This window comes from Ranitomeya imitator, chromosome 1, assembly GCF_032444005.1.
Source record: "Ranitomeya imitator isolate aRanImi1 chromosome 1, aRanImi1.pri, whole genome shotgun sequence".
NCBI lineage: Eukaryota > Metazoa > Chordata > Amphibia > Anura > Dendrobatidae > Ranitomeya > Ranitomeya imitator.
Window position 1 is genome coordinate 1,103,393,410 of NC_091282.1, and position 18,254 is coordinate 1,103,411,663.

The 18,254-nt window shown below is 48.9% G+C and overlaps 1 protein-coding gene across 6 annotated transcripts in view; it reads right to left on the minus strand.

Moving 5' to 3' along the window:
- Positions 1-18,254, minus strand: part of CENPU (centromere protein U) — a 226,321-nt gene that overhangs the window by 2,214 nt on the left and 205,853 nt on the right. For all 6 annotated transcript variants that reach the window (XM_069744313.1, XM_069744312.1, XM_069744311.1 and 3 more), the window contains 2 exons: positions 8,981-9,042; positions 170-326 (listed from right to left, as the gene is read on the minus strand). In XM_069744313.1, the coding sequence (XP_069600414.1) occupies positions 170-326; positions 8,981-9,042 (219 nt within the window). The remainder of the gene's footprint in view (positions 1-169; positions 327-8,980; positions 9,043-18,254) is intronic.

An 18,254-nucleotide genomic window follows, 5' to 3' on the forward strand; every position in this document is an offset into this window, starting at 1 on the left:
GACCTCTGCTCACAATAATGATCCCCAAACTGTAGTAGTTATTCTCCATTGGAAATAAAAGTGATGATGGGCATTGTGTAAGAACTTTATAGATCGGCTTTTGCTTATATGACAATTGGAGACAACATTACAAACCAGTAGTTTCAAAAAGTCTTAATGAAATACTTACAGTTTCCTGAACATGAGGATTTTCAGCTCGGAACTTCATGTAATCTTCTTGGAAGTGTGTAAGATTGTCAAGGATAGCTCTAGCGCTTTTGAGTGATTTACGCTTTTGCACCAGATCTGAAAACTCCTTTTGTAGCAGATTTAATTTAGGCTGTTTCCTAAAAAAGCAAGAAAGAGTCATGGCAACATTTCTGGTAACATTTATTTCCAATAAATACAGACTGTACTTCTTTCCTGAAACAATACAAATGATATTTTACTTTCAAAATTTTTTATTGGAATTTCAACTTCAGCAAATACAGTACAAAATTTAAATGTGCTCCCTCGCAAGGGAGTCTTTAACTGAGAAATGTAAGTACACAAACCTATTATGAACATAAGGGAAGACAATGCAAAGACAACATAGGGAACAAACAGTAGGGGAGAGGGGAACTGCATTTACATCTTAATTTTTATCGATCATTGTCCTCACAGGTTCAATCCACTATGGGGACAAGCGTAGAGTGACTCAAAAGTAGATTAGGCTGCAGGTCCATCCATGGGACAAATTATATTTTAGACTATTAATGTGACGTCTATATTTCTACATTTTCATAAGGCCCTTGAGAGATTTATTTTGCCCATTGCTTATTACAGAATAACCAATGATATACGTACATGTACCAGCTTATCAATAAGAGCTCCGGCTTGAATGCCCCAACGGAGTTGTTTAGCCCCTTCGGATACAGACTTCGAAACCCAAGTGGAAGTAAAGGCCGGGCATAGGGATGATGCGGCAGCTTCGAAAGCCGACTTTGCGAAGGATTCCATGCTCCTATCGATGTAATCTTTCAGAGACGCCCCACCGGACAGCGTGAGGACTGTGTTGGTGGCAAGTCTAGCAGCCGGCGGATCCACAGAGGGAGTGGTCGTTCTCTATCACCTCTCATTCCAGTTGGCGATGAGATCCGGAGGAAAGAGATATGAGACTCCAAGAGGCTTGCCTCTTTGAAAACGTCTGGTCGAATTCTCGCTTTCTCTGGCCAGAAGCTCCTCGAATTCAGGATGAGGAGCGAATACCTTGGGAGGTAGTTTAGACCGTCTAAACGAAACCGCCTGATCTGTGGGTTCCGTAGAGGAATATTTGATGCCACAGGTCTGATTGGTCGCTCCAATGAGGCTTTGAACCATATCCCTCATGCTAGTGATTTGTTTCCAATCAGGCCCCAAATTATCCTCCGAAGGCGCATCAGAGAAAGCCTCGCCTGCCTCCAGGAGGAGGGGGGGTGGCGGGGGGAGACCAGGGGGAAGTCGATCACAGAGAAGGACCGTGGGGCGAGATGGACCGAGAAGAGAACTCAGACCGGCATTCCTGTCTGGATCTTTCACGGCCTGTACTGGAAGTCTCAGACGGAGCTTCTTGCGACCCGCTGGCTACTACGGAAGTCTGCAGGGGCAACCAATTGAGCACGGACACAAGGGTCTGGGACACCCGTGTGAGATCCGCTACAGATAGACAGAGGAGGCCCAGCCTGGGGTGGGGACTTCACTCTCAGGCGGAACAGCATGGGGGGGGGGGGGAGGGGGGGAGGGCCTGGGCGGTGAACATAATGTGGGTTGCTGCAAGCCTGCCTGAGCCTGCGGTTACAAGACGAACATGCAAAGGGTTTCACTAAGGCACCGGAAGTAGGGGAAAAGTAGGAGGCCGGGAGCGACCTCCCTTAAAAGTAGACCGAACGGGCCCCTGAGGAAAATGTCAGAAGGTTAGGGGACAGGGGAGAGTGTCAGTCTGCAGTGCAGAGCTACTCACGGCAGACGCTGCGGTTTCCAGATAGAAGGCTGCACTGCTTGGAAGATGGTCTTCAGGAACGATAGCCCCTAGGAGAACAGGCAGTCACATCTGGGGCACCCTCTTGTCCGAAACTTGTTGCGGCCCTGACAGATGGAGAAGATGGCGAGGACACCAGGAATTCGCGCTCTTGGGAATGGGAAACCGCCTGATCTGTGCGAAGAAAAGCGTCCCTGGCGCAGAAATAAGTTTCTGCATCTGCACGGGAAGTGGTGGGCGGAGCTAACCGCCAGGCCAGGAGCACCAACATGGCGCTGGTGGGCGGAGCTCGCTGATGAAAGTCAGGCGGGAGAAAAGCCCGCCCGAGGGAAAGGAAGTGAGGAGACGCAGAACTGGAAGTAGGCCCCGGTAGAAGCCGGGGCCTAAATTTGAGGCCGGCGGCCGCCGGGAAGGGCCACGGTCGCAGAAGAAGTGCGGACACCGGGAAAAACGGCGCGGTAGCCTGCAAGGCCCCCGCGCCGTGACAAAAAAAGGCGCAGTGTGGCCGCAGGAGAAGGCGGCGCGGTTGCTCCACTTCCCAGAGTCCCTGCAAGGCCGCCGCTCCGGGACAGAAAATAGTGCCGCCACAAGAAAGTGGCGCGGCTCCCTGCAAGGCAGCCGCGCTGTGACAGAAAAGAATAGTGCAGCAGCTGCGGCTGCAGGTGGAAGCCGGCACGGCTGCCTGTAAAAGTGCAGCGCCGGGGGGGAGGAAACGTGCAGCCAGCCGCGCCGCAACAGAACACAGTGCGGCAGGAAACACCAAGGTTACTTACTGGTAGCCGGTTTTTCCGGAGCCCATGACAGCACACCTGAGTGAGGGATCCGCCCAGTCGGGACAGGAAACCTACTGAAATAAAAGGGCGGTACCTCTCCCTCGCTTCAGTTGGTTTTCAGAGCATGAGAGGCCCCCTTGCTTAGTACACATGGCAATCTACCACCACATCATAATAACAAATAACACCCAGCTAAAAAAGTGCACACCAAAAGGGTGAAAAAAGAAGGGAGGGAATATACAGGTGCTGTCATGGGCTCCGGAAAAACCGGCTACCAGTAAGTAACCTTGGTGTTTTCCCGTCTCCCATGACAGCACACCTGAGAGATTTTTGGAGAAGAAACACCTTAAGGAGGGACCACCGCTTGCAGCACCCTTCTACCAAAGGTAAGGTCAGTTGAAGAGGATAGATCTAGTCGGTAGTGTTTAAAGAAGGTAGACGGTGAGGACCAGGTAGCGGCCTTACAAATTTGATCAATCGATACCTCTGCTTTTTCTGCCCAGGAAGTAGCCACAGCTCTGGTGGAGCCTTGTCCCCCAAAGGTTGCCCTGAAAAATCTAGAAACTTTTTCCAAGTTCTACCATATATCCTCGATGTTATTGGCTTTCTACTTTTCAACAAGGTGGAGACTAACCCTGGTGAAAACCCCTGCCTACTCAATAATGCCCTCTCAAATTCCAGGCTGCAAGATGGAAGCCCTTCACTTGAGAGTGGCGTATTGGACCCTGAGTAAGTAGGTCCGGAATTTCTGGCAGAATCCATGGATCGGTTACTGACATTTGTCTCAGGAGGGAGAACAAAGGTCTTTTTGTCCAAAATGGAGCAATCAAAATTACTCTCTCCTGCTCAATTCTGATCTTCTTTACCACTGTCGGAATCATCGCTATCGGTGGAAACACATACGCGAGACTGAATTTCCATTGTACTTGAAGAGCATCCACCGCGAAGGGTTTCTCTCTCGGGTCTAACGAACAGAAACTCTCTACTTTCCTGTTGTTTAGAGTGGCAAATAAATCTATTACAGGTAAGCCCCAAGCTTGCACTATCTGTTGAAACACCTGGGGATTCAATGACCACTCTTCCTGCCTCAGTGTCTTGCGACTTAGGTAGTCTGCTTTCGTATTCTCGACTCCCTTTATGTGGAGAGCAGAGAGGGATAGTAGGTGGCGTTCTGCTAGTTGCAGGAGGACAGACGCTGACTTCATCAGGGAAGGGGATCTCGTCCCCCCTTGGTGGTTGATATACGCAACTACTGCGTGATTGTCTGACATGACCCTGGTATGGTGACCTTGAAGGATGGGAAGGAAATGTTTTACAGCTCTCTCTACAGCCCATAACTCTCTTAAATTTGATGCTTGTTGAGATTCTAGTTGGGACCAGGATCCCTGAACTGAGAGAGTCCCTAAATGAGCCCCCCATCCTGTACCGCTTGCGTCTGTGGTGATGATGTGCTCTATCGGAGTTATCCACTGGACCCCCGACGCCAAATGATCTCTTATGGCCCACCATTTTAGGGAATCCGTTACCTCTAATGAAAGGCATAGCTTCCCTTCTAAATGCCCTTTTAACCACTTCTGTGCTGACAGGACCTCCCACTGTAACAGTCTTAGATGGAACTGTGCCAATTTTACTGCGGGTATACAGGACGTCAGAGAACCCAACAAGGACATTGCCTTTCTCAATGTCATTACGGGGTGATGAATTGCTGACTCCAGAAGATTTTGAATTTTGACCAGCTTGTTTTCTGGTAGGAGACAAAGCTGACGCCTGGAGTCCAGTACCAAACCCAGAAAGGACTGGACTAGCTCCGGCGTCAACCTCGACTTGGTAAGATTTATTTTCCACCCCAACTGCTCTAGCGTTGACATGACTTTTTCTATTTGTGCCAGGCAATGTGCTGCTGAGTTCCCTATTATAAGGAAGTCGTCCAGATACGGAACTATAACCACGTTCTGAGAGCGGAGGAAAGACATGACCTCTGACATTAGCTTGGTGAATATTCTTGGCGCTATAGAAAGGCCGAATGGGAGGGCAGCGTATTGATAGTGCCTGAGACAACCTTGGACATAAACCGCTACTCTTAGGAATTTTTGGTAGTCTTGATGAATTGGGACGTGGTAGTAGGCGTCCTTTAGGTCTATGGCTACCATGAAGCAACCTGGGAACAAGAGTTTTATCGCCGTATTCACAGACTCCATTTTGAAGGAGCAGTTTGCTACTGACCAATTTAGATTTTTTAAATTGACAATGGTTCTCAGTGACCCGTCCGGTTTTCGTATCAAAAAAAGAGGGGAGTAAAAACCTTTCCCCTGCTCTTCCCCCGGGACTTCCACCAGAACCCGTTTTGATACCAGCTCCAGTACCTCTGTCTCCAATGCTAGCTGCTCCTCCGGGGTTTTTCTTTGGGGTGTTAAAACAAAAGTTTGTCGCGGTGGAAAAACAAAATCTATTTTTAGGCCATGTTTGATGACCTTCAGAGTCCAATGACTGGGGGAGAGGTTTACCCAAGCTGGGAAAAAAGATGAAAGCCTTCCCCCCACCTCCGTCCTGGCGTCATTGGGAGGGCTTTTTTGCCGATGTAGAGGGACCTTTAAACATATATCCAGATCCCTTCCTGTCTCTGGAGTCCCAATTCCTTCTATCTCCCGGGGGGCGGCCCCTACTAAATTTGCCCCTCCAAAAATAAGGCCTTCTAAAGTCCACAGGAAAGCGAGGAAATCCCTTTTTTCTATCTCCTGCTTTCTCCAAAATGTCTTAATTTTTGACCGGAGAGGAAATGGCCGTCACACGGTATAGAACAGAGTCTATTTTTTGAAGGTAAATCGCCCGGGCACCCCTTCAACCAGAGAGCGCGTCTAGCGTTGGATAAACTTGCCACCCTAGCCGCCAGCCTTACGGAGTCTGCCGAAGAATCTGGTACAAAGGCAGCTGCTCCTTTAGCCATAGTTACATTCATTAAAATTTCATCCCTTGGGGCTTTAGACTTCAATTGCTCCTCTATCTGCTGTAGCCAGACAATAAGGGAGCGAGAGACACAGGTCCCTGCAATTGCTGGTTTTAAGCCCCCTGCGGTTGCTTCCCAGGTGTGCCTTAGGAACCCATCCGCTTTATCTAAGGGATCCCTTAACACACCAGAGTCTTCTAAGGGAAGGGATAACTTTTTAGACGATCTAGCTACCGCACCATCAATTTTCGGAACTTTATCCCATGTCTCCGAATCTTTCTCCTCAAAGCGGTACCGTCTTTTAGAAGCCGACGGTAGATTACCTGATTTTTCTGGCTTCCTCCATTCCGTTTCTATAAGGGCCTTTACTCTGGAATTAACTGGAAAGGTGCGCTTTCTCTTCTCTGGACCCCCAAACATTATGTCCTCCAGGGACTTGGCCGCTTTCTCATCTTTTAGGCCCATTGAAGCTCTAACGGCTTTTACTAGTTTGTCCATGTTCTCGGTTAGAAAGCACGGACGGCCTCCAACATCACTATCAAGAAGAGGAGCCAGAGGACTTAGAGGAAGAGGAGCAGGGAGATAATGGTTCCTTCTGACATTCCTCGTCAGAAAGAGAAACCTCAGAAACCGAAACTGGTTCTGGGTTTTTACCACCCTTTTTCTTAAGGGCCTGCTTTTACAGAGTCTTGTACTTCGGCTCTGATTATTGCTCTAAGACTAGAGGCAAAGTCAGGGGTCTCTTCCTGGATAGTCTTTTGGATGCGATCTACACAAAGACTTTTCTGCCACTGGACTGCCAACGGAACTCTACAGAGGGCACATTCCTTATTCTTAGTCTTGGAGCTAGCCTTCCTCGACGCCGGATTCTGAGGCGGTCTAGGAGCACGGAGAACGTTCCTCCTGGAGGCTGAAGAGTCCTGAGACGTCCGACTAGGACGATTGCCGCTCCTTCCACCCGAGCGGCCATCTTTCTTAGCACGCTGGTGAGCTGGTGCATCACCTGATAAGGGCTCTGCTTGCTGCTGCTGCTGCTGTAATGACCGCTGCTGCTGATCCATAAAATCCTCCATCTCTGGAATCTGTATGGAGGTGAGCGACGTTCTGTGCAGCCATCCCCTTAATAAAGGGTCTTCCATAGTGCTCCCCGCCTCTTCCGGTAATCATATCGCTCCTCTCCCCCTCCTGCACACCGTCGGGAAGCACATAATGTCACCGGCGTTCATTCCATGGGCGCCGCCATCTTGGATCCGGCGCGCCGCTCTGATATCACACAGGCACGCCCCCATTCCCAGCGTGCCTTAGGCTGGACGCCAGCCGCGCGCCCGGAAGTCGGCCAGAGAGGGGGAGAGAGCGGCGTGGTAGCCGCAGAATGGCCCCCCAGAGTCCGGACTGCGCTGGACCGACACCCGCACAAGAGCCCGGAGGATCTGCGGATGGCGCTACCATCAACCTGAAGGCCGGCATACAGGCGTCTTGCCTTCGCTTCTAGTGCCGGGACAGGAGTGGGTAAGTGGATCTTCAATCAAGGAAAAATAAAAAATACAGCAGTGATTTCAGCACAAGGGTTCCCATCAGGACAGGAAACCCAACTGAAGCGAGGGAGAGGTACCGCCCTTTTATTTCAGTAGGTTTCCTGTCCCGACTGGGCGGATCCCTCTCTCAGGTGTGCTGTCATGGGAGACGGGAAAAAAGGCAGTGCGGTTGCCTATAAGACCACTGTGCCAGACTCAGAGATACGGCCGCCAAAGTAGCGTGGCTGCCACGCGTGGGGCCAATAAGGCGCCGACCAGGCTAAGGCAGCCTGGAGAAAACTGCGCAGCACTGTGAACTAGGACTGCCGGATCCCCAAGGACTCCCCAATGACCACCCCGGACTAATGGAGGGGGTATGTGGAATACTCACCTAAAACATCCCACGCCGTCCTTACTAACCTCAATACGGGGAAGATATCAGACGTCCAGGAAGCTCATGGACGTCCTCGTCTCCTCAAACCGACAGGCTCTGGTGGGCGAGTGGGTGGGGGACGGAGCTAGGACCGGACTTCTGAGCATGCTTGTGTGCTAGGATCATGGTCCTGCTGAGGGATCTATGAGGATACGGGGTGGCAGTACACGCTGTACTCATAGTCCGTATTGTGAGATTACAGGTGTGACTGTTCACCCTGCATCCCTCCGGAAAACCTGAAAGGAAACGACGCACATTGAGGTAGATAAGGGCCTAATGCAAGACCCGTGTCCACCTCCTACTAACACTATGCTAAACTGAAGTTCATAATGCCAGTCGGTGGGGTGTACACTGCAGAGGAGGAGCTAACTTTTTTTGTGCATAGTGTCAGCCTCCTAGTGGCAGCAGCATACACTCATGGTTCCTGTGTTCCCCAATGAGAGGCGATAGAGAAAGCGGCAGCTCTTAATTTCACTCATTTTAGCTAGGGCTGGGACATCTCATTTTAAAGCAGAGAATTTCAGTATAAAAATAAGCCCTGGAACACTTCAGAGATCCCACTGATGTGCGGGGGCTTCAGGTATTCACAAAATGTCGCCGGAGGCCCCACCGCTGAACACCACCTCCTACCAGGCTGGGCCGGCAGCATCTCCTGCCTATGCCGCGACCCTGCCACCTGGGACCCTGCTCCACTGCCACATCCCCCCAGGTAAGCTACCGTAAAAGCAGATAAGACCATTTTATTAAAAAAAAAAATTCTACTATTTTCCTCCCCAAAATTTGGGGTGCATCTTATAATCTGCAAAATGCGATATATAAAATCTAAAAGAATTAACACAGTTCAGGTTTCTATAATCTTTGGTGACCAAAAGGAGCTTCTACTTTTGGAGGGATTTGGGAATTGGAAGAGACGGGCTGAAATATGTGTTCTAATTATGTAGATGGACATTTCTGTTCATTTGAAACAAGAGTTCGATCTGAGCAACTCAGAGTATTTTAAATATTTACGCCTTAGGCCAACTCAGGAAAAGATCTCAGACCTTACCATCTCATGTAAGGGGCTACTAGATATTGTGGCATGTGATTAAAGTCACGGCCTTGGGAAAAGTTAGGTGGGAGAGAGATGTGGGAAACATCTTTATGGAGGGGCGAAAGGACATCCTTGAACGGACAGGAAAGATCTCCGTTAATAAGTCTCAGAGAAGATCTCCGCTATTTCTAATATTGCATTCAGCCAAAGGGAAAAGGGAGCGAGACCGGCCACAAACATTCCTGGTTATATTCGGTGTCACCGGCCGCCAGTGTGCACAGAGCAAGCAATGCAGGAATAACATTACTTACACCAGGACTGCGTGTTTCACCTCCAGTAAACGTTTTCTCTTCATTCCAATTTCAGACAGAATCTGTGAGATACAAGAAGCCTTTCTTTACAGGGGTTGTCCAAGCACAGTCAAACTTTGTCACTTTTTACATATCCTGTCCCCTGGGCAAAGTAGTCATACTCACCTACGGGATCCAGAGCAGGACGCTCCAAGATTTGTGCATAAACAGGAAGTGGTGATATCGCTATTCCACCAGCCGCAAAACCACTGCTGCCTGTGAGCGGCTGCAGCGGTCACGTGACTTGAGCCACACATCATCATAAAACATCCGATGACACACAACTCAAGTCACTTAAGTAAATAAAGGGCTTGTCCACTGTAACAATGATGGGTGATAATTTATGGATTGGTGAAGATCTGATCACTGGGATCTCCTCCCGTCCGATTTCCAGAACAAAGCGCTTTTACACCAGTTAGAATGTAGCAGCAGTATACACGCCTGACCAGAGCGCCATTCATTCTCTATGAGGCTGCCGAATGCAGCATTCAGCTTTGCCTACATCCTCAAATGAAGTGACGGTAAGTATACACACTGCAGCTCCATTCTAATGGGGGTAAGAGCCTCCATTTTGCCGATCAGTGGGGGTTCCCAGTAGTCAGACCTCCACCAATCTAAAAATTATCACCTATCTTGTGATAATTTAAAGTGGTTGTTCAGTGAAACAAAATTATCTAAACTCTCCCTGGGTTCAAAAGAAAATATTCATTTATACGCCATCCACACTTAAAGGGTTTTCTGGGACTTTAAAATTGAAATACCTTCAGGAGGGATCCCAACTCTCAGCATCTCAGCTGCTTAGAAGGTTCGAGGCCGCCTGACGAAAGCCATCAGGCGCTGTTCACCAGGCACAGCTCCATACTTTTAGTCGCAAGCCACAACCAGCTCCTTCCCCACTCACAGTAGTGACACCAAGAGCCTCCATTACTGGTATAATGACAATCAAAGCTTTTCCACTGAAATCACACTAAAGCACTATGCCAAGCTCCACGGTTTCCCATTTCACCCCCATTCAGATCTGCCCTTCTGTACAGGGCTACACACAAAAGTCACAATTTAGAGCTCTGCTCTTAATATTTACACCTGGTGCTAATGCACCAAGCTGGAAGGCAGCCTAGAACCACACATCACTGGCTCGCGAGCCACATGTGGCTCCCGAGTTGCAGGTTGGGGACCCCTGCTATAGAGAGAGAGAGATGCTGAAGAGAGAGAGAGAGACACGCTGAAGAGAGAGAGAGAGACACGCTGAAGAGAGAGAGAGAGACACGCTGAAGAGAGAGAGAGAGACACGCTGAAGAGAGAGAGAGAGACACGCTGAAGAGAGAGAGAGAGACACGCTGAAGAGAGAGAGAGAGACACGCTGAAGAGAGAGAGAGAGACACGCTGAAGAGAGAGAGAGAGACACGCTGAAGAGAGAGAGAGAGACACGCTGAAGAGAGAGAGAGAGACACGCTGAAGAGAGAGAGAGACGCTGAAGAGAGAGAGAGACGCTGAAGAGAGAGAGAGACGCTGAAGAGAGAGAGAGACGCTGAAGAGAGAGAGAGACGCTGAAGAGAGAGAGACGCTGAAGAGAGAGAGAGACGCTGAAGAGAGAGAGAGACGCTGAAGAGAGAGAGAGACGCTGAAGAGAGAGAGAGACGCTGAAGAGAGAGAGAGACGCTGAAGAGAGAGAGAGACGCTGAAGAGAGAGAGAGACGCTGAAGAGAGAGAGAGACGCTGAAGAGAGAGAGAGACGCTGAAGAGAGACGCTGAAGAGAGACGCTGAAGAGAGATGCTGAAGAGAGATGCTGAAGAGAGATGCTGAAGAAAGAGAGAGACGCTGAAGAGAGAGAGAGACGCTGAAGAGAGAGAGAGACGCTGAAGAGAGAGAGAGACGCTGAAGAGAGAGAGAGACGCTGAAGAGAGAGAGACGCTGAAGAGAGAGAGAGACGCTGAAGAGAGAGAGAGACGCTGAAGAGAGAGAGAGACGCTGAAGAGAGAGACGCTGAAGAGAGAGAGAGACGCTGAAGAGAGAGAGAGACGCTGAAGAGAGAGAGACGCTGAAGAGAGAGAGAGACGCTGAAGAGAGAGAGACGCTGAAGAGAGATGCTGAAGAGAGATGCTGAAGAGAGATGCTGAAGAGAGAGAGAGACGCTGAAGAGAGAGAGATGCTGAAGAGAGAGATGCTGAAGAGAGAGATGCTGAAGAGAGATGCTGAAGAGAGAGATGCTGAAGAGAGATGCTGAAGAGAGATGCTGAAGAGAGATGCTGAAGAGAGAGAGACGCTGAAGAGAGAGAGACGCTGAAGAGAGAGAGAGACGCTGAAGAGAGAGAGAGACGCTGAAGAGAGAGAGAGACGCTGAAGAGAGAGACGCTGAAGAGAGAGAGAGACGCTGAAGAGAGAGACGCTGAAGAGAGAGACGCTGAAGAGAGAGACGCTGAAGAGAGAGAGAGACGCTGAAGAGAGAGAGAGACGCTGAAGAGAGAGAGAGACGCTGAAGAGAGAGAGACGCTGAAGAGAGATGCTGAAGAGAGACGCTGAAGAGAGATGCTGAAGAAAGAGAGACGCTGAAGAGAGAGAGAGACGCTGAAGAGAGAGAGAGACGCTGAAGAGAGAGAGAGACGCTGAAGAGAGAGAGAGACGCTGAAGAGAGAGAGAGACGCTGAAGAGAGAGATGCTGAAGAGAGAGATGCTGAAGAGAGAGATGCTGAAGAGAGAGATGCTGAAGAGAGAGAGATGCTGAAGAGAGAGAGATGCTGAAGAGAGAGAGAGATGCTGAAGAGAGAGATGCTGAAGAGAGAGATGCTGAAGAGAGATGCTGAAGAGAGATGCTGAAGAGAGATGCTGAAGAGAGAGATGCTGAAGAGAGAGAGAGATGCTGAAGAGAGAGAGATGCTGAAGAGAGAGAGATGCTGAAGAGAGAGAGAGATGCTGAAGAGAGAGAGAGATGCTGAAGAGAGAGAGATGCTGAAGAGAGAGAGAGATGCTGAAGAGAGAGAGATGCTGAAGAGAGAGAGAGATGCTGAAGAGAGAGAGACGCTGAAAAGAGAGACAATGAAGAGAGAGAGACGCTGAAGAGAGGCTGAAGAGAGAGAGATGCTGAAGAGAGAGAGAGATGCTGAAGAGAGATGCTGAAGAGAGAGGGATGCTGAAGAGAGAGAGATGCTGAAGAGAGAGACGCTGAAGAGAGATGCTGAAGAGAGAGATGCTGAAGAGAGAGAGAGATGCTGAAGAGAGAGACGCTGAAAAGAGAGACAATGAAGAGAGAGAGACGCTGAAGAGAGAGGCTGAAGAGAGAGATGCTGAAGAGAGAGAGATGCTGAAGAGAGATGCTGAAGAGAGAGGGATGCTGAAGAGAGAGAGAGATGCTGAAGAGAGAGATGCTGAAGAGAGAGATGCTGAAGAGAGAGAGATGCTGAAGAGAGAGAGATGCTGAAAAGAGAGAGATGCTGAAGAGAGAGAGATGCTGAAGAGAGATGCTGAAGAGAGAGAGAGATGCTGAAGAGAGAGAGATGCTGAAGAGAGATGCTGAAGAGAGAGATGCTGAAGAGATGCTGAAGAGAGATGCTGAAGAGAGATGCTGAAGAGAGAGATGCTGAAGAGAGAGATGCTGAAGAGAGAGAGATGCTGAAGAGAGAGAGATGCTGAAGAGAGAGAGATGCTGAAGAGAGAGAGAGATGCTGAAGAGAGAGAGAGATGCTGAAGAGAGAGACGCTGAAAAGAGAGACAATGAAGAGAGAGAGACGCTGGAGAGAGAGATGCTGAAGAGAGAGAGATGCTGAAGAGAGATGCTGAAGAGAGATGCTGAAGAGAGAGGGATGCTGAAGAGAGAGAGAGATGCTGAAGAGAGAGAGAGATGCTGAAGAGAGAGACGCTGAAGAGAGAGACGCTGAAGAGAGATGCTGAAGAGAGAGAGAGATGCTGAAGAGAGAGAGACGCTGAAAAGAGAGACAATGAAGAGAGAGAGACGCTGAAGAGAGAGGCTGAAGAGAGAGAGATGCTGAAGAGAGAGAGATGCTGAAGAGAGATGCTGAAGAGAGAGGGATGCTGAAGAGCGAGAGAGATGCTGAAGAGAGATGCTGAAGAGAGAGAGATGCTGAAGAGAGAGAGAGATGCTGAAGAGAGAGAGATGCTGAAGAGAGAGAGATGCTGAAGAGAGATGCTGAAGAGAGAGAGATGCTGAAGAGAGATGCTGAAGAGAGAGATGCTGAAGAGAGAGAGATGCTGAAGAGAGAGAGATGCTGAAGAGAGATGCTGAAGAGAGATGCTGAAGAGAGAGAGATGCTGAAGAGAGAGAGATGCTGAAGAGAGATGCTGAAGAGAGATGCTGAAGAGAGAGGGATGCTGAAGAGAGAGAGAGATGCTGAAGAGAGAGAGAGATGCTGAAGAGAGAGACGCTGAAGAGAGAGACGCTGAAGAGAGATGCTGAAGAGAGAGAGAGATGCTGAAGAGAGAGAGACGCTGAAAAGAGAGACAATGAAGAGAGAGAGACGCTGAAGAGAGAGGCTGAAGAGAGAGAGATGCTGAAGAGAGAGAGATGCTGAAGAGAGATGCTGAAGAGAGAGGGATGCTGAAGAGCGAGAGAGATGCTGAAGAGAGATGCTGAAGAGAGAGAGATGCTGAAGAGAGAGAGAGATGCTGAAGAGAGAGAGAGATGCTGAAGAGAGAGAGATGCTGAAGAGAGATGCTGAAGAGAGAGAGATGCTGAAGAGAGATGCTGAAGAGAGAGATGCTGAAGAGAGAGAGATGCTGAAGAGAGATAGAGATGCTGAAGAGAGATGCTGAAGAGAGAGAGATGCTGTGCTGAAGAGAGAGATGCTGAAGAGAGGGAGATGCTGAAGAGAGGGAGATGCTGAAGAGAGAGAGAGATGCTGAAGAGAGAGAGATGCTGAAGAGAGAGAGAGATGCTGAAGAGAGAGAGAGAGATGCTGAAGAGAGAGAGAGATGCTGGAGAGAGAGAGATGCTGAAGAGAGAGATGCTGAAGAGAGAGAGATGCTGAAGAGAGAGAGATGCTGAAGAGAGATGCTGAAGAGAGAGAGAGATGCTGAAGAGAGAGAGAGAGATGCTGAAGAGAGAGAGAGATGCTGAAGAGAGAGAGAGATGCTGAAGAGAGAGAGAGATGCTGAAGAGAGAGAGATGCTGAAGAGAGAGATGCTGAAGAGAGAGGGAGATGCTGAAGAGAGAGATGCTGAAGAGAGAGAGATGCTGAAGAGAGAGAGAGATGCTGAAGAGAGAGAGACGCTGAAGAGAGAGAGACGCTGAAGAGAGAGAGACGCTGAAGAGAGAGACGCTGAAGAGAGAGACGCTGAAGAGAGATGCTGAAGAGAGAGAGAGATGCTGAAGAGAGAGAGACGCTGAAAAGAGAGACAATGAAGAGAGAGAGACGCTGAAGAGAGAGGCTGAAGAGAGAGAGATGCTGAAGAGAGAGAGATGCTGAAGAGAGATGCTGAAGAGAGAGAGATGCTGAAGAGAGAGAGAGAGATGCTGAAGAGAGAGAGATGTTGAAGAGAGAGAGATGCTGAAGAGAGAGATGCTGAAGAGAGAGATGCTGAAGAGAGAGAGAGATGCTGAAGAGAGAGAGATGCTGAAGAGAGATGCTGAAGAGAGAGAGAGAGATGCTGAAGAGAGAGATGCTGAAGAGAGATGCTGAAGAGAGAGAGAGAGATGCTGAAGAGAGAGAGATGCTGAAGAGAGAGAGATGCTGAAGAGAGAGAGATGATGAAGAGAGAGAGATGCTGAAGAGAGAGAGAGATGCTGAAGAGAGATGCTGAAGAGAGAGAGATGCTGAAGAGAGAGATGCTGAAGAGAGAGAGAGAGATGCTGAAGAGAGAGAGAGAGATGCTGAAGAGAGAGAGATGCTGAAGAGAGAGAGAGATGATGAAGAGAGAGAGAGATGCTGAAGAGAGAGAGAGATGCTGAAGAGAGATGCTGAAGAGAGAGAGATGCTGAAGAGAGAGATGCTGAAGAGAGAGAGATGCTGAAGAGAGAGAGAGAGATGCTGAAGAGAGAGAGATGCTGAAGAGAGAGAGATGCTGAAGAGAGAGAGAGAGATGCTGAAGAGAGAGAGAGAGATGCTGAAGAGAGAGAGAGAGATGCTGAAGAGAGACGCTGAAGAGAGATGCTGAAGAAAGAGAGACGCTGAAGAGAGAGAGAGACGCTGAAGAGAGAGAGAGACGCTGAAGAGAGAGAGAGACGCTGAAGAGAGAGAGAGACGCTGAAGAGAGAGATGCTGAAGAGAGAGATGCTGAAGAGAGAGATGCTGAAGAGAGAGATGCTGAAGAGAGAGAGATGCTGAAGAGAGAGAGATGCTGAAGAGAGAGAGATGCTGAAGAGAGAGATGCTGAAGAGAGAGATGCTGAAGAGAGATGCTGAAGAGAGATGCTGAAGAGAGAGATGCTGAAGAGAGAGAGAGATGCTGAAGAGAGAGAGATGCTGAAGAGAGAGAGATGCTGAAGAGAGAGAGAGATGCTGAAGAGAGAGAGAGATGCTGAAGAGAGAGAGAGATGCTGAAGAGAGAGAGATGCTGAAGAGAGAGAGAGATGCTGAAGAGAGAGAGATGCTGAAGAGAGAGAGAGATGCTGAAGAGAGAGAGACGCTGAAAAGAGAGACAATGAAGAGAGAGAGACGCTGAAGAGAGGCTGAAGAGAGAGAGATGCTGAAGAGAGAGAGAGATGCTGAAGAGAGATGCTGAAGAGAGAGGGATGCTGAAGAGAGAGAGATGCTGAAGAGAGAGACGCTGAAGAGAGATGCTGAAGAGAGATGCTGAAGAGAGAGAGAGATGCTGAAGAGAGAGACGCTGAAAAGAGAGACAATGAAGAGAGAGAGACGCTGAAGAGAGAGGCTGAAGAGAGAGATGCTGAAGAGAGAGAGATGCTGAAGAGAGATGCTGAAGAGAGAGGGATGCTGAAGAGAGAGAGAGATGCTGAAGAGAGAGATGCTGAAGAGAGAGATGCTGAAGAGAGAGAGATGCTGAAGAGAGAGAGATGCTGAAAAGAGAGAGATGCTGAAGAGAGAGAGATGCTGAAGAGAGATGCTGAAGAGAGAGAGAGATGCTGAAGAGAGAGAGATGCTGAAGAGAGATGCTGAAGAGAGAGATGCTGAAGAGAGATGCTGAAGAGAGATGCTGAAGAGAGATGCTGAAGAGAGAGATGCTGAAGAGAGAGAGATGCTGAAGAGAGAGAGATGCTGAAGAGAGAGAGATGCTGAAGAGAGAGAGATGCTGAAGAGAGAGAGATGCTGAAGAGAGAGAGAGATGCTGAAGAGAGAGAGAGATGCTGAAGAGAGAGACGCTGAAAAGAGAGACAATGAAGAGAGAGAGACGCTGGAGAGAGAGATGCTGAAGAGAGAGAGATGCTGAAGAGAGATGCTGAAGAGAGATGCTGAAGAGAGAGGGATGCTGAAGAGAGAGAGAGATGCTGAAGAGAGAGAGAGATGCTGAAGAGAGAGACGCTGAAGAGAGAGACGCTGAAGAGAGATGCTGAAGAGAGAGAGAGATGCTGAAGAGAGAGAGACGCTGAAAAGAGAGACAATGAAGAGAGAGAGACGCTGAAGAGAGAGGCTGAAGAGAGAGAGATGCTGAAGAGAGAGAGATGTTGAAGAGAGATGCTGAAGAGAGAGGGATGCTGAAGAGCGAGAGAGATGCTGAAGAGAGATGCTGAAGAGAGAGATGCTGAAGAGAGAGAGAGATGCTGAAGAGAGAGAGAGATGCTGAAGAGAGAGAGATGCTGAAGAGAGATGCTGAAGAGAGAGATGCTGAAGAGAGATGCTGAAGAGAGAGATGCTGAAGAGAGAGAGATGCTGAAGAGAGATAGAGATGCTGAAGAGAGATGCTGAAGAGAGAGAGATGCTGTGCTGAAGAGAGAGATGCTGAAGAGAGGGAGATGCTGAAGAGAGAGATGCTGAAGAGAGAGAGATGCTGAAGAGAGATAGAGATGCTGAAGAGAGATGCTGAAGAGAGAGAGATGCTGTGCTGAAGAGAGAGATGCTGAAGAGAGGGAGATGCTGAAGAGAGGGAGATGCTGAAGAGAGAGAGAGATGCTGAAGAGAGAGAGAGATGCTGAAGAGAGAGAGATGCTGAAGAGAGAGAGAGATGCTGAAGAGAGAGAGAGAGATGCTGAAGAGAGAGAGAGATGCTGGAGAGAGAGAGATGCTGAAGAGAGAGAGATGCTGAAGAGAGAGATGCTGAAGAGAGAGAGATGCTGAAGAGAGATGCTGAAGAGAGAGAGAGATGCTGAAGAGAGAGAGAGAGATGCTGAAGAGAGAGAGAGATGCTGAAGAGAGAGAGAGATGCTGAAGAGAGAGAGAGATGCTGAAGAGAGAGAGATGCTGAAGAGAGAGATGCTGAAGAGAGAGGGAGATGCTGAAGAGAGAGATGCTGAAGAGAGAGAGATGCTGAAGAGAGAGAGAGATGCTGAAGAGAGAGAGACGCTGAAGAGAGAGAGACGCTGAAGAGAGAGACGCTGAAGAGAGAGACGCTGAAGAGAGATGCTGAAGAGAGAGAGAGATGCTGAAGAGAGAGAGACGCTGAAAAGAGAGACAATGAAGAGAGAGAGACGCTGAAGAGAGAGGCTGAAGAGAGAGAGATGCTGAAGAGAGAGAGATGCTGAAGAGAGATGCTGAAGAGAGAGAGATGCTGAAGAGAGAGAGAGATGCTGAAGAGAGAGAGATGTTGAAGAGAGAGAGATGCTGAAGAGAGAGATGCTGAAGAGAGAGATGCTGAAGAGAGAGAGAGATGCTGAAGAGAGAGAGATGCTGAAGAGAGATGCTGAAGAGAGAGAGAGAGATGCTGAAGAGAGAGATGCTGAAGAGAGATGCTGAAGAGAGAGAGAGAGATGCTGAAGAGAGAGAGATGCTGAAGAGAGAGAGATGCTGAAGAGAGAGAGAGATGATGAAGAGAGAGAGATGCTGAAGAGAGAGAGAGATGCTGAAGAGAGATGCTGAAGAGAGAGAGATGCTGAAGAGAGAGATGCTGAAGAGAGAGAGAGAGATGCTGAAGAGAGAGAGAGAGATGCTGAAGAGAGAGAGAGATGCTGAAGAGAGAGAGAGATGATGAAGAGAGAGAGAGATGCTGAAGAGAGAGAGAGATGCTGAAGAGAGATGCTGAAGAGAGAGAGATGCTGAAGAGAGAGATGCTGAAGAGAGAGAGAGATGCTGAAGAGAGAGAGAGAGATGCTGAAGAGAGAGAGATGCTGAAGAGAGAGAGATGCTGAAGAGAGAGAGAGAGATGCTGAAGAGAGAGAGAGAGATGCTGAAGA